At 37.6% G+C, this 16,798-nt stretch overlaps 1 protein-coding gene across 2 annotated transcripts; it reads right to left on the reverse strand.

The window, feature by feature from the left end:
- Nucleotides 1-1,237: 1,237 nt before the first annotated feature.
- On the reverse strand, nt 1,238-16,455 carry LOC125235941. Of its 2 annotated transcripts, none has more exons than XM_048142585.1 (5): nt 16,282-16,455; nt 15,217-15,364; nt 4,216-4,339; nt 2,872-3,057; nt 1,238-1,591 (listed from the first exon to the last, which is right to left on the reverse strand). In XM_048142585.1, the coding sequence occupies exons 1-5, from the start codon at nt 16,350-16,352 to the stop codon at nt 1,422-1,424; spliced, it is 699 nt and encodes a 232-aa protein (XP_047998542.1). In that variant the 5' UTR covers nt 16,353-16,455; the 3' UTR covers nt 1,238-1,421. The 2 variants fall into 2 exon arrangements, with proteins under 2 accessions (XP_047998542.1, XP_047998543.1); XM_048142586.1 differs by lacking the exon at nt 1,238-1,591 and adding an exon at nt 2,658-2,814 and having other exon boundaries at nt 2,981-3,057.
- Between the last annotated feature and the right edge of the window lie 343 nt (nt 16,456-16,798).

Genomic DNA, 16,798 nt, shown 5'->3' on the forward strand with positions numbered 1-16,798 from the left:
AGAGTTACTGTCAAAGTAAAATGTGTAATCACAGTGCATAGACTGCCATCTCTCGACACAAACTTTTGAACATCAGTCTTGACAATTTGGACCATATTCTTAGCTTGATATGTTTTAAAATGTCAAATATTAATATTAGCGCCATCTAGCCGAGCGTACCCCAAAGGTGTATCGCCATCTAGCTCACCGTACCCTTTTCTGTATGGTTTTGGGGTACGTTTTTTTCTTAGACTTTATCTGTCTAAGATACGAAGTTACTAAGTTCCGAAGTGCAAAATAAATACCTACCAGGATTCGAACCTGGCATATCCTGCCTCATATTAGGAAGAGTCGCTTCTAGAGTTAATATAAATACTATGATGGGAAATCGGGTTGTTTATTAATTAACTCAAGTAATTTGTGTGAATCCTTTTTAAATATATTTTCATAGTATCCACTACAAAATTTACTCTGTATCAAAAATGTATTAAGTTTAGCAAAAACCCCGTAGAGATCGCAGTATTTAGTAAGAGTAGGATTGTGGACGCCACAGATCTTATTTTGGTTCCTATTCTTGCCAAATTTATTCGCTTACATAACTCATCATAAGAAGTCTTCTCATAAGAATACTTTGATAAGATTATTGACCTGCCAGCGTATCATGCTTCCAATTTTATCACTTATCCACGTGGATAAGGCACTGGTTCCACCGCGAGCTAAGCGCAAAGAAAATATAAGCGCTCCAGTGCAAATAAAAGAGACAAGGCGATATTAATAGCTCACCGCTGGGCGAGTAGCTATAAACATCGCGCTGTCTCTTTTATTTACACGGGAGTGATTGTCTTTTGTTCGTTTTTATAGCCGATAGCTCATAGTTTACTAGCTCGCGGTGGGACCAGTGCCTAAGACATCTGTCACGCTTTGGCAAGTAGGTCAGTGTGAGAGTGACAGATGTCTTATCCACGTGGATAAGTGATAAAATTGGAAGCATGATACGCCGGCAGGCAGGCATGGTCGCGCGATAAATGATATAAAGCCAGGCCCTCCTTTTCACACTATTTGTAACTGCGATAGCGGCCAGGCAGGCAATTATGGTCGCGCGATAAATGATAAAACATCAAGCCATGATTGTCCAGCACGGCGTATAGACGATAAAATATCAGGCCATCCCTATCGCACTTACAAATAGTGCGATAGGGACGGCCTGTTATTTTATCGTCTATCGCGCGACCATGCTTCCCGTGCAGCCGGCGTATTATGATTCCAATTTTATCACTTATCCACGTGGATAAAGCATCCGTCACGCTTTGGCCAGTATGTCAGTGTGAGCGTGACAGCTGTCTTATCCACGTGGACAAGTGATAAAATTGGAAGCATGATAGCGCCGGCTGCTGATGTTTTGCACGTGACCGTGCTTTCCTGCCAGAAGAGTGAGGCAATCTTTAAAGATGGTAGTAGGTGTAATAGTGTGGTGTACGCCACAGGCCGTATTTGGGCTCCTTCCTCGGTTTTCCGAAGGGATTCTTGTCCAGAATAACCTTCGCGAGGAGGCCGTGGTACGCTTGGTAAGACGACTCGGGGGTGCGTATACGCAGAATTCGGCGGAGATCTCCTGTGGAAGGCAGAGGTAAAGTTATACCTAACTTTAGTGAAGGCTTATGAATAAATGGGTTATAAATTATAATATATTTATCGGATGCTGGGTACCGGAATAAGCAGTGTTGGCAGTATCAGTTATCTAAACATCATCAGGTAATAGCTATAGAGTTTAGACTCACTTTGCAAGGAATGATCAAACTTCGGCTTCCAAGACTGTCCTGGGTGGGTCCTTATATTTGTCAGGAGCCGGGTGCCGAAAGGACCCCGTGTGGGTGGTGTCAGGGATGTGGACATCATCATCAGGCATCCTTAAGCTTTAGTACCTTTAGATGAAACTACTCACTTTGCAATGAATCGTCAAACTTCGGCTTCCACGACTGTGTGCTGGGTGGGTCCTTGTATTTGTCAGGAGCCGGGTGCCGAAAGGACCCCGTGTGGGTGGTGTCAGGGATGTGGACATCATCATCAGGTATCCTTAAGCTTTTAGTATCTTTAGATGAAGCTACTCACTTTGCAAAGAATCGTCAAACTTCGGTTTCCACGACTGTGTGCTGGGTGGGTCCTTGTAGGTACTTGTCAGGGGCCGGGTGTCTGAAGGACCCGGTGTGTCAGGGATGTGGACATCATCATTAGGGGCCCATTTCTCAAAACTGAAAGTTACAAGTTACAAGCGGAAGTCTCTTTCCAACTTGTCATATTAGACATTAACAACCACTTGTAAATTGTAACTTGTAGCTTCGAGAAATGGGCCCCAGGTATCCTTAAGCTTTAGAATCTTTAGATGAAACTACTCACTTTGCAAAGAATCGTCAAACTTCGGCTTCCACGACTGTGTGCTGGGTGGGTCCTTGTATTTGTCAGGAGCCGGGTGTCTGAAGGACCCGGTGTGTGTGGTGTCAGGGATGTGGACATCATCATCAAGTATCCTTAAGCTTTAGTATCTTTAGATGAAACTACTCACTTTGCAAGGAATCGTCAAACTTCGGCTTCCACGACTGTGTGCTGGGTGGGTCCTTGTATTTGTCAGGAGCCGGGTGTCTGAAGGACCCGGTGTGTGTGGTGTCAGGGATGTGGACATCATCATCAAGTATCCTTAAGCTTTAGTATCTTTAGATGAAACTACTCACTTTGCAAGGAATCGTCAAACTTCGGCTTCCACGACTGTGTGCTGGGTGGGTCCTTGTATTTGTCAGGAGCCGGGTGTCTGAAGGACCCGGTGTGTGTGGTGTCAGGGATGTGGACATCATCATCAAGTATCCTTAAGCTTTAGTATCTTTAGATGAAACTACTCACTTTGCAAGGAATCGTCAAACTTCGGCTTCCACGACTGTGTGCTGGGTGGGTCCTTGTATTTGTCAGGAGCCGGGTGTCTGAAGGACCCGGTGTGTGTGGTGTCAGGGATGTGGACATCATCAGGTAGCCGCAGGGTCTGCAGTGCTCGTGCGCGACGCATCAGGTTTACCGACATGAATGGGAGCTCTGAGAAATAATAGTTATTTGTTTTACAAGCGGGTAAAGTTGTTGTTTAACCACATGTGCAAATATTGATACCCGCGCAAGCGAAATATTCCAATAAAAGTGTTATCTTGAGCGTTGCGAGGGTTTCAAGGCACGAAGGTTTAACAAACTTTGCCACCGAGTGAAACACAAAATTTTTCACCACACCAATACGATCAAACTACTTACTATAAAACATCGAACTAAATCAAATCCATCAATTTATTCAATATTTATGAATCAAAATCATCATTTAATTATATGTAAAATCTACCAGCCCGCTTAAGACATCAAGTTAAAATTTGTATGAAATTATTTTGCACTCTTGTGGATAAAATGCAATTTTGCTATCTGTTTTCGAATAACCAAGAATGCCTTTATCAGTTGGTGTGGTGAAAAAAATATTTCTTTATTTAAACTTCATAATTCATAATTCATTTATTGCTTTTATGGGTTTTACAAGATTTTATAACACATATTTAGGTTCCAGCATAAACCCCGTTAGGGCACAGCAATGTAAGCACTTACAGACTAGGACTTAAAAACTAGCACACAGTAAAATATTAAAACGTATAAGTAAGATACTCCTTTATATTATAAAAAGAGTTTTCAACTTTATTGTACAGCAAAAAATTTACAAGCTTTTGTCCTTAATGCCTCAAGCTGAAGGCATTCTCTACCAACTCACCTTTGGGACGAACAGAATTCAATAAGAGCTTATTGAGTGCAGCAAATAAGTATAGATAGGTAGCAATGATAATTGTGCGCTTAACTTCAAACCTAGGTAAATCCATTCTGCTTTAAGGCTGAATATATATAAAAAATATAATATGATCTGAAAGATAATCAACCTTACAGCAGAATGGATTAAGCTAGTTTTGGAGTTAAGCGACACAATTTTGCGTGCACTCAGGGTACGCAGCCGAATGGCACAAACGCTCACGAAACGCTCACTAAACGAAACGCTCGTAGATATCTATCTCTATCGCTCTTGCGTCGACAGAGCCAGACTATCTTTCGCGGCGTTTCATTTCGCGTCGCAGAAATGCCATTCGGCTACGGCACCAGGCTTTACTCGTATACACTTAAATTTAACTAGATATGATTTCCATTGACGAAACTTTTACAGAATAAGTTTACCTCTTGAGCAGTATTTTGTGAGGTACTCGGTTCTTTTCAGGTCCTGAATCTCGTTGTCGATGGGAACTGGGTCGATGTCCTTGGACATGTACATATCTACCAGCTTCGGTTCATCCTCTTTGAACTGTAAATAGTAAGTAGGAAATAATTACTTAGATGTGAAGGTATGAAAAACATTGATGAGAAAAAGAAAGAGGAAAATTCGCGTCTACTACACCGAAAGAGCCACGCTCTAAAATTATATTCAATTTCATTTTCAATTTCAATAATTTATTTGCAGAAAAAGGGTTAGTATAGGTCTTAAAATTAGGTTAATAATTGTTCCACCTTTATCCGCTATCTCAAGACAGCACGCAAATGTATAACTTATTCCTAAAACTATACATGTATCGGTATATTTAACACACATTCATTATAATATAATATACAATTTGTACACAAGAGAACAATTTTATAAGAAGAAAAATAATAATAAAGCTAATACTTTTTGTAAAAAAAAACAGATATATATTCAATACAGTGATGTCATCATGTTAGGAATTCTTTTATGCTGTAAAAACAATTAGTAGGGGGAAATTAGCTAAAATTACGGCATAATTAATGGAAGGTTTTTTTAAATTGAAATATGTACGTTATAGACCAAAGTTATTTTTCATCAACCCTCCCCACTCCTCCCTCCTCTGCGTCACCCCTCTACCCTCCCTTAAAGTGCCGAAAATGCGGTTTTTCTCTATTTCTGACAAAAATGTTGAAGATACAGAAAAAGCGCGTAGGAACGAAGTAATCCTTAATAAATTTACTACAAATCATTCATTAACACTTTGGTTCTTTCTTATAGTTTACGCGTGATCCGTCACGAAAGTTAGTCCTTTGCTGCAATCTTCTTTAGTGAATGTTAAGTTTTCGCCCAAAATGCATACGAAATCGTCGAAATTTGTTTGATATAACCAAGGACGATTATAAAGGACCAGCAGAGTCCATACTAAATACCGTACCCCGTTGGCAGCCGTAAATCTATGTCACTAGATGTCACTAAGAGTGTCATTTGAATAAAAATGTCGTTTTTTTTTTAAATACGCACGTGGTAGTTCAACGGCATTACAAGTGATACAGTGAAAAATATATAGATGACGCTAGGGGCCCGTGTCATGTTTCAGTCCCTGTTTACAACGCAAGCCATCGTTCTTATTTTGAATTATGACAATCATGCAAAAGAGTACCATACTGTCAAATTTTCTATCTCTTTCATTTTGAGCGTGACGTCAATGATTAGTAATATTACTTTCAATATATTTAAAATTTAGATTTTAATGAGGCCATTTCGAACGGTGTTTATGATAGATATCATGTTGACAATCAATCTCCTGACCGTCTCGCTCATACCAATCCTATCCTATATTTGAACGAGTGCGACCGAAACAGTTGAGTATTATTGAAGATTTTTGAATGTCTAAAATCTTATTGGTAGTTGTCGAAAACCCGCTTTTTCCATAAAGTGTTGGCGCGACGTCAAGTGGGTGATAGGCGTACGAGCAAGTACGCTTTGGATGGTCAACTACTATGCGCAGCGGTTTTTACGCGTACTTACGGTGACACACAATCGAAAAAGGTCGTCGAGCCATAAGTACGCATACCTGCTCGTATCGTACGTTTATCACCCACTTCAGACTGCGTTTCGATCGGCGTTTAGCGACAATGATTATCAGTTCAGCTTCATGGCTTTACGAACCTTAGCTCGGACCATCGAATATGTAACTTATAAACTTCTTTATACACAAGGGTATAAAGAAGTTTATAACCAGGTGCTCCATGACACCATTGCACCAATCTGTCGCCAGCACCGCTACACTTCAACGGCCAAGTCACACAACATCCATACTAATATTATAAATGGGAAAGTGTGTGTGTCTGTTTGTTTGTCCATCTTTCACGGCAAAACGGAGCGACGTATTGACGTGATTTTTTAAGTGGAGATAGTTGAAGGGATGGAAAGTGACATAGGCTACTTTTTGTCTCTTTTTATATCTCCCTACTTCCTTAGAATGGAGGATGGAAGTTTGTGGAGAGATTTTCGAATTTAAAGCGAGCGAAGCCGCGGGCAAAGGCTAGTTAACTATAATAATAAAGAAATCGCAGTAAGGAACTTTATGTAGATTTCATTACTTTTTAGAGATAAACAAGCAGCTCCATCGAGACGGCTATTTTTTACAGAATGTTTTTGGTGGGATATACATAGGCATAGGTATATAACACTAACAAGGTATCTATTGTCTTAGTCCGTTTTCACATTATCCGATCCGATATCGGATGTCGGAAGGATTTAAATGGAAAAAATCCAAGATAGCGCCTGTAATGTATGGGGTATCAGTCCTACATCCGATATCGGATCGGATAATGTGAAAACGCATTTAGTCTCATTAATTATTACTTATATCAGAGTTTCACTAATTATTTCCTTTTATTCATTTATTATCTCAGTTTAGGTTTATACGAGTACCAACGAGTAGTATACGAGTAGAAAATATATTACCAAAACAATACAAACTATCATTAATTTATTATAAAAACGTAATCCAAAGTGCCACACCTGGCGGCCTAACTATCCGCGTTGTGTCCAAGACGAAGCCTGACCGACGAAGCTAGCAAGTCTCTCTACATGTTAGCTGAAATACTGTCAAACCATTCACTGTGATTACTTAGATTATTATAAGCAAAATGATCTTCGAATGAACTTTCTGGACAATTGAGATGCATGGGCGCAGTCGAAACCAGCTCGCCCCTTCAGCCGTGTCCCGTTGAAAATCGGAAAGATTCTTTTCCTTAGCACATTTAATGTTTACAAATTGGATTCGCCTTCTGTCACCTAAACTGGTAATTTTATGTATGAGGTCATTGGTCATACAATTATTAATTTATACAGTTATTAATTCTGCGTATCTCTACTCGCATTGCTGCTGCGTTTCTAAAATATTTAATATCCATATATTATGAATATTCAATAAATCATACAATGACATTTGTGATGTGACATGGATGTCAGATGTCACATCTGTTGGCACAATGATTGCGTTTTGTTGAACGTATTTGAGCTCAACATATAGGTTTATTATCACTAAGTATAATATATTAATTAACAACGAAACGGATGTGACATTTTCCTAGTCCACCAACGTCATCTAGGCATTTTATTTGGCAATAATTAGACAACATGCGAACAAACTTAGCCAGCGAAGCGATCACAACTACGTCGAGGCCGACCAAAAAATATAATTTGTAAAAATTGTGTTTTGAGCCAATATTTTGATATTAAAATAAAGTTTTTTGATAGTTATTCATAGTATAATATAAAAACAAGTAAAAATATGTGTGAAAATATGTTTTTTTCCACTCCCGGGTTACGAAACAACGCCATCTAGTTTTAAAGCAAAAACTAAGCTTTTTTCAGGGGTACGATTTTTTGTATGGGCTATATCAGTCTAGTATTAAATGGTCCTTGATATAACTAAAATATTGTAACTCATGACTAAAATAAAATTAAGGGGGAAAAATCACTACCATGGGTGGAATTTCCAATATGTCTTGGAATTCCAGTAACTATTTAAGACGTAATATTTTCACGGTAGTAGTCGCTAGGAGTACCATTGATCTATATAGTGTATCTATGACTGGGGATGAGCTTTTGGTAGCTGTTGGTAGAGCCCTGGAGTATCAATCCAGTAGCCGTGAGTTCAAGTCCCACCCATGGTAGAGATTTTTCCCCCTGAAATTCATTTTCAGTTTATAATATTTTAGTAATATCAAACAGATTTCGTAAGCAATTTGGGAGAAAACTTAACATTCACTAAAGAAAATTGCAGTAAAGGACCAACTTTCGTGATGGATCACGCGAAACCTATAAGTGCTAGAACCAAAGTGTCAATGAACGATTTGTAGTAAATTGATCAAGGATTACTTTTTTCCTACACGCTTTTTCTGTATCTACAAAGGTTTTGTCAGAAATCGCGAAAAACCGCATTTTCGGCTATTTAAGGGGGGGAAGAGGGGTGACGCAGAGGGGGGAGGGATGGGGAGGGTTGATGAAAAATAACTTCGGCCTGTAATGTACATATCCCAATCAAAAAAAAACTTCCATTAATTATGCCAACATTTTCATACATAACTTTCCAGAAGCAACGGACTAAATGGTCTTGTAGCCAAATCTTAAGGTCATTACATAATTCTTTGCCTTCCAGATTCCTTATTTCTACTGGAAGATTATTATACACGAAAATACACATATTATATGCATTTCGTTTGTAAATTTCAGTTTTACAGCGTGGCTGGTCTAAGAGATCTTTGTAAGGGGCCCTCAAGTTACCTGCGAAAACATCAGTCCTTTTATTAAAATATCCTGGATTTTTCCTTACAAACATACACAATTTTAAAATATACATACATACAGGCTAATGGAAGTAGGTTAAGATCTTTAAAAAGAGGCTTACAGCTACATCTAAACCAGGCATTTTTAATTGCACGTATGCATCTTTTTTGAATTTTGAAAACTCTTTCTACGTTAACAGAGTTGCCCCATAGAATTAAGCCATAATTGAGGACAGAGGAAACATAGCTGTGGTAGGCCAAGAGTGCTGCTTTAAAAGATACACACTGCCTTAGCTTTCGTAAAGCAAAAACAAACCGATCAAGCCTACAGCAAATAGAATCAATATGACTCTTCCAGTCAAGAAAGGAATCCATATGAATTCCCAGAAACATTACTTTTTTGGTTTCCATAAGTCCAGTGTTATTCATGGTAATGTTTAACTCTGTAGGATTTGACCTGGATGAGTGAAATTCCATAAATTGAGTCTTAGAGAAATTAATTACAAGATTATTATTATTTACCCAATTATTCATGTCAGTTAGAGCCTTATTGATATCAGATTCATAATTATATACATTCTCATTATCATTTTTAATTATTATTGTTGTATCATCAGCAAATAGAATAGATTTTTGATTCATGGCTTTCGGTAGGTCATTTATAAATAATAGAAATAGTAGTGGACTCAAATTACTACCTTGAGGTACTCCTGAGACAACCGTGCGGAATGACGAACGAAACGCTTTTTTATGAATTTGGTTATCCGCCTCTTCTAGTCGTGTAATCTCAGTGCATTGCTTTCTATTCGACAAATATGATTTAATCCAATCATTTGCTAGACCCCTTACGCCATAGGCATTAAGTTTGTCCAATAACTTTGAATGCTCCACAAGATCAAATGCTTTGGTCATGTCAGGAATATTGACATAACCGGAGACTTGCTATTGACTGCTTCAGTCACATATTTAATGAAGTCAAAACATGCTAGTTCTGTATTCCTATCCACTCTAAAACCATATTGGGGCGTTTTCCAAATTAAATCCCGAAAATCGAATTTCACCAGATCTGGACGTGTCTGGGCTCATTCTACTCAGAATCACGAGCTGATTCGATCCCGACGATAAAAAAAAGTGTCCTAATATTTTTTTCCTTTTACGTCACGATTTTAGTATGAACTTACTACGAGCGTGACGTATTGGAAACTCGAATTTTGTATGGAAAATTTGGGACACATTTTTTTATCGTCGGGATCGAATCAGCTCGTGATTCTGAGTAGAATGAGCCCAAACACGTCCAGATCAGGTGAAATTCGATTTTCGGGATTTAATTTGGAAAACGCCCATTGATCAGGATGTAAGATATTATATTTCGTCAAAAAATTACTCAATCTCACATAAAAGGCCTTTTCAACTACTTTTGATAAAATCGGTACTATAGTTATTGGCCTGTAGTTACCTGGATCATCACGTTCACCTTTTTTAAACAGCGGCTTTATAATAGACAATTTTAGCTGCTCAGGGAAATGGGCCTGACTAAAAGATAAATTTATAATATGTGCAAGTGAATGACACAGAAAAGGCTTCCGCTTCACTTTTGTCTATTATTCTGGTTGAGATACCATCAGCCCCACAAAGTATTGCTATTTTTCAAAGATTTAATAATTTTATACACTTCAGTATCGGTGACAGGCATACTTACTAATAGTGCGATAGAGGAACATTGAAAATTGGTGATTATCTACACCAGTTTTTGTTTTATTTTTGCTGGATTTTTTTATGTTACGTACCACTAGTTTCAATAAAATGATTATTCAAAATGGTACAGATGTCAATTGGATTAGAATATGTTACGTCATTGATTTTTATCTTATCTATTTTAGTACTTAGTACAAACTAAATTATCTGTCTGTGAAATAATAATATTCCATGTCGCCTTGCACTTATTTCAACTAGTAGATATATATTTATTATTGCTTATTTGCTGAGATTTATGTATGCACTTTCGAAGTAACGAGTTGTACTTTTTCAAAAACATTTTATTCATAACCATATTTTTCTTACTATTTCTGAACTGGTAAAACAAATGACGTTTCATCTGACATGACTTTCGTATTGCCTTTGACAGCCAGTTAATATTATTTCGTTGGTTATTTACTTTGTATCTTATCACTCTTATCAGAGGGAAACATAAATCATAAAATAGACATATTAAGTGATGAAAGCGGTTGGACGCTTCTTGAGCATTATTAGAGCTAAGTACTTCGGAAAAAGATAAGGCCTTGACGCTGTCACAAAATTTCCTTACATTATCCCTGCAATACCTAGTCTCTCCTAAACTCATATGTTTATTGCCATTATACAGGTGGTACATTATATTTTTAATTTTAACATAACTTTTATTAATATTTAGAATAATATACTGTGCCATTTCATGATCAGAAAGACTGAGCTTGTGGTTGCCAGATTTAACTTTGGGCATGTTACTGGCGATTTGGTCAATAAGTGTTGATCCTAGTGGGTGATTTTATGTGCAATGTAAAGTTATGGGACCTTAGTAAGGTAACTATACTCTGTCAAACAAGTTTGTCAGTAAATAAGAACAAAGAAAACTATAGGTTTCCTTTTCTCTAGCACCCTAAAGAAAAGGATGCATATAGTTTTCTTTGTTCTTATTTACTGACAGACTTGTTTGACAGAGTATAACTCATTAGTCGCAGAGTTTTGTTTTAGTGTGTCTAAATTCCAGTCGCCACATACCACAATCCTTTTCTTAGGAAACTTTAGAGCCAAGTAATGTAATAAACTTTCAAGCTTACTTAGAAAAATATTTTTATGAGTCTGTACTTGCTGTGGTATTCTGTAAATTGTGATTACTAGTAGGTTAATACTTTTAATTTCTACACCATAACACTCAGCTGCTAACATTGTAGACTTTGCTTCCAATTTCTTTCTGACCAAAATTGCTGCTTTTCTCTCTGCAATATGAGGATGCCAATTTAAAATTATTGAGTTTTACATTTTGTTCCGAGCCTTTTTTGACAAAGTTTCACTAAAACAGATGACATCAATGTTCTGAAAATTATTTTGAAACTCATCCAGCGTTATGTCAAGGATATTGTTTGTTCAATAGACCACATATTATTATGTTTTGGTGAAAAACCATGAATTTATTGGAAGAATCTGTAGTAGTATTTTTACTAGTTTTCACGAAAAAAATCAGCAGGTGTTGAATGAATTAAGGAATCAGATTTAGCTTTATTTAGCTTGGCGTCAACATAAGATTGTTTTCTTCATTAAATGACAAAAACGCATACAAGTCATTAATTATTGTTTTCATTCCCTTGTTATTAAGACGACCAGATACTCTCAAAAACATGTCAGAATCTTATGATCTGTCTTATCTTATGATAAGTTACAATTACAATCAAACAGATATGCACAATGGTAACTATTTATATCTGAGTACAGTAGATTGTTAAAAATTTCAATTCTTTGGTTGAATATGCTGTAGTAATTATTACATCTAAAAGTAGGGGTACACATGATTATATTCGTATGACAAATTTTCTCTAGGCATGACCACAGAATATATAAAGGAATAATACAAGTACAGACAGAAGACCACTGCTTTGATGTTCACGAAATGCCGCCTTTTAAATGCCTACAAAATTCTAACAAAGAAACGAGCCGCACGTGCGCAGCGTCGGGCGATAGGGTTGCCTATATGGATTAAAACGAATTAATTCTCAGATAAAATGTTATACTATATATTCAAGTCTTGGGTACTTTCTAGGTATATATACAGTATTTATATATTTTGTTTAAGCCTTCAGCATCACAAGCCTTATTGGACTCTTCCGTGGGACTTAATCAATAAGATCTGTGTAAGATTGTCCAATTTTATTCATGATGTCTATTTAACTAAGCATTATTAGCCATTCCACACGTGGACATCGCATAATGAACACTAAAAAAAATTCGCGACGTAATGTAACAATAGAAAGTGCAAACGTGCGTTCCGTGAGAACGCGCGCCACCCCTGATTAGGCCGCGAACTCGCGGCCGCCAGCATGTACATGTACATGTAGCGTGGCGATAGAATCGCGGAGTGAGCCGCCCCTGGCATGACTGGATACTAAGCTCGAATAATTTTGAGATTTTTTAAAATCCTCATCGCCAATGAAAATAACACAGTAGTCACTAAATGTGTAATGTTTTAACTTTAAGTCAAGCTCTTTTAATAAAACTTTAATGCCTACACCCCTTGTAAGATAATGACAAATCAAATATGAATCACTTAAATAGGAATTACATATATTCAGTATCTTGTTAAAACCGTTTGAGCTTATTAAACATATTTTATTTCGTTTAGATTCCTGTTTATTCCATTGTGTAGTTGGCATTGTTGGCACGTCGGCTGGAGCCAGCGGTTGAGCAGGATGACTGTCATTCATAACTTGACACTTGTTTAAAGTTTTATTTACACTCTACCCATAAGTTTACACACTACGAGTCAGCTGGAATGACTTTTGTTTATTTTTGTGTTGGGTGATTTTACTAATTATCACTATCAGAATGTTTAAATAGGTATTTGTTGTTTGTTAAGCTGTCCGTTAACACAATTTTAGCAAAGAGTACATTAACACTACGCGACAAAAAAAGTTTAGGCATACTATTCGCATACGAAATGTCCTTAGTGGCCGTGTCACATTCACATATATTAAAATGGTTGTAGTTTCTTAAGTTCTTAACACTCTCTATAGAAAACATTTTCCCGTAGTAGTAATGAGTCACTTCACACGTTTTTAAAGCTTTCACAGTTATTTGGCACTTATTATTATTTTTAGGGTTCCGTAGTCAACTAGGAACCCTTATAGTTTCGCCATGTCTGTCCGTCCGTCCGCGGATAATCTCAGTAACCGTTAGCACTAGAAAGCTGAAATTTGGGACCAATATGTATATCAATCACGCCAACAAAGTGCAAAAATAAAAAAAAAATGTTTTATTAGGGTACCCCCCCCCCCCCCATGTAAAGTGGGGGCTGATATTTTTTTTCATTCCAACCCCAACGTGTTATATATTGTTGGATAGGTATTAAAAAATGGATAAGGGTTTACTAAGATCGTTTTTTGATAATATTAATATTTTCGGAAATAATCGCTCCTAAAGGAAAAAAAGTGCGTCCCCCCCCTCTAACTTTTGAACCATATGTTTAATAAAAAATACGAAAAAAATCACAAAAGTAGAACTTTATAAAGACTTTCTAGGAAAATTATTTTGAACTTGATAGGTTCAGTAGTTTTTGAGAAAAATACAAACTACGGAACCCTACACTGAGCGTGGCCCGACACGCTCTTGGCCGGTTTTTAACCGTCGCCTCATATCTCTCAAGAAGGACGGTTATCAAGTCGTCTGTATGTTTTTTTTTTTTTATGTTTGTTCCTCGATATCTCCGTCGTTACTGGAACGATTTTGAAAATTTTTTTTTGATTGAATGTATATGTATACAGATTGGTCCCATTTTTCTCAGAACCCGGTTCTGGTGGTGGGATCCTGGAGAAATCGAGGGAACTCCTCAAATCTGAAAGGCATACATATGGTGATTTTTGTGTTTTTAAAGGAACAGCATGCATTTACGTACGGAACAGTGACATTTGGTGCAGTGGAACTCCTGATGATGGTCAGAATGGAACTCCTCAAATCTGAACGGCACACTTATAGTGACTTTGGTATTTTTATAAGAACAGCATGCACTTTCGTCCAGAACAGTGACATTTGGTGCAGTGGAACTGCTGATGATGGTCAGAACCGAACTCCTCAAATCTGAACGGCACGCTTATAGTGACTTTGGTATTTTTATAAGAACAGCATGCACTTTCGTCCAGAACAGTGACATTTGGTGCAGTGGAACTGCTGATGATGGCCAGAACCAAACTCCTCAAATCTGAACGGCACGCTTATAGTGACTTTGCCATTTTTATAAGAACAGCATGCACTTACGTCTAGGACAGTGACATTTGGTACAGTGGAACTGCTGATGATGGTCAGAACACTCAGAACCGAACTTCTCAAATATGAACGGCACGCTTATAGTGACTTTGGTATTTTTATAAGAACAGCATGCACTTACGTCCAGAACAGTGACATTTGGTGCAGTGGAACTGCTGATGATGGTCAGAACCGAACTCCCCAAATCTGAACGGCACACTCATAGTGACTTTGGTATTTTTGTAAGAAAAGACATTTATTTAGTTATGTTTGTTAAGCATATTGAGTTTTCAAGTCAAAGTTTGTCAAGCTTCGATTTCTTATAATATAATCGGATTCATGAGGAATTGAGGAAACTCCTCAAACCTTAACGTTATACGTATATTCATTTGTGTTGCCATCTAATAATTAAAGCATTAAAAGCAGTTTAAAAAATACTTACACATTTCTACATAATCCAACATTCGCAAGTAGCTTTTACCAGAACCCGAAAGGCGACGGTTTTTTTTTCTTAAAAATTATTAAGTTAATATTACGCACGAAGATAGAGTTTACGGTGACAGTGGCGCCACTCCTAAACAACTACTTTGCCCCCTTGTAAAACAAATAACTATTGCCAACGTATCTCTCTACTATATCAACTATCCACTTTACCCGTTCGACAGCATTCTTGTAGTACTCGAAGTTGATAGGACACAGAACGTCGGGACTCTTCCTGGGCTGGTCCCGAGCCTTGAGCGAGTCGCGGTCGAGACCTACAATGAGGCAGTCGTCGTCTACCGCACGCCGGCGGGGGCTCTTGCTGTGGGATTAGACGTTTCTTGATAAGGAATAGGTTTGTGACGTGTGATGTTGGATATAGAATCAGTGAAGGTAGAAAAGATTTAAAAAATATATATATGTGTATATATTTATATATATATTATAGGACATTCTTACACAGATTGACTGAATTCCACGGTAAGCTCAAGAAGGCTTGTGTTGTGGGTACTCAGACAACGATATATATAATATATAAATACTTATATACATAGAAAACATCCATGACTCAGGAACAAATATCTTCAAAGGAAAAAAATCAATGATGGCGGCTTAAATATATGGGATATCGGTCCTACATCCCGATACCGGATCGGATAATTTGAAAACGCCTTACAATACGATGTGGTAACGAACTCAGCCACAGAACAAACTATCACATACTTAGTTTTGAGAAATTAGGGTGAGTTAGAGACCTCCAAAAAGGCTTGGCTAAGATGGCTAGCGTCTGGGTAAAAGTTACTGCCGGTGAAAATGGTCAGGAAAAACAGTATTTTCTAACGCATAGGTACGTATATAAAAATCAGCCTTGATAATTTTAGGAAAGTTAAAAAACCTTTAGCTAAAAAAAATTTTGAATACTAATTCTAGATTATTCATCCATGAGAAAACTAGGGAGGTCTGGCGGCTCTGAACTCTAAAAGCTCGGCCAGACATGCGCGTTTTGAGAGCGTGGAGCGGAGCGCATTGATAGCGGTGCGCCGGACGAACGCTGGCGTTGCGCCCAGCGGACGCCGGCGGGAACTAACGAGCGCGGACTGCGAGCGGAACGTTAGCGTCCGCCCGGCGCACCGCTATCATTGCGGAGCGCACGCTACTCTATCAAAACGCTTTATGTGTGGCGGAGGCTTAGTCTATAGGTAATAAAAAAACATTCACATTCAGGCAAAGAAAACTCACGGCTTGTCCTTCTTCGGAAAGTCGACCATGTACATAGACCTGAAATCTATCTCACCATCGAAAACCGACATTTTTAGATAATTTACCTAACTAAAAATATTATAAAATAATTGGAAAAAAATACGAACTTACACCGCGATGCTGTCAATTCGACAATATTTTTTTTTAAATAGTTAATCTCCTATTCATTACTACCTAGATATTACCAAAACGTAGTGATTCAATGCTCTTTGGATATTACGCCTAGAGTTTAAGCTGAATTTACATCTGCAAGTTTTCTAACAAAGGTAAACCTATATGCAAGAAAGAGATCCAGATATTTGCTACTGCCTCTTACCCATAGTTGCGTCTCAAAATTTGCAGCAGTATTTTGCTGGTGTAGATTCAGTTTAAGACTTTATTCGTATTTGTGTCGCTTAACTCCAAACCTGGGTAAATCCATTCTGCTTTAAGGTTGAATATGTAAAAAATATAATATTATCTGAAAGATAATCAACCTTATAGCAGAATGGATTTA

This window comes from Leguminivora glycinivorella, chromosome 18 (assembly GCF_023078275.1).
Source record: "Leguminivora glycinivorella isolate SPB_JAAS2020 chromosome 18, LegGlyc_1.1, whole genome shotgun sequence".
Taxonomy (NCBI): domain Eukaryota; kingdom Metazoa; phylum Arthropoda; class Insecta; order Lepidoptera; family Tortricidae; genus Leguminivora; species Leguminivora glycinivorella.

Bases quoted from the DNA above. Each gene is read 5' to 3' on its own strand.
- LOC125235941 (XM_048142585.1), bottom strand. From the start codon at position 16,352: ATGTCGGTTTTCGATGGTGAGATAGATTTCAGGTCTATGTACATGGTC. The intron at 4,340-15,216 runs GTAAAGTGGATA...TACTATTTACAG, and splicing joins ACAAGAATGCTGTCGAACGG to TTCAAAGAGGATGAACCGAA. The intron at 1,592-2,871 runs GTGAGTAGTTTC...TGCCTTCCACAG, and splicing joins GTTTGACGATTCCTTGCAAA to GAGATCTCCGCCGAATTCTG.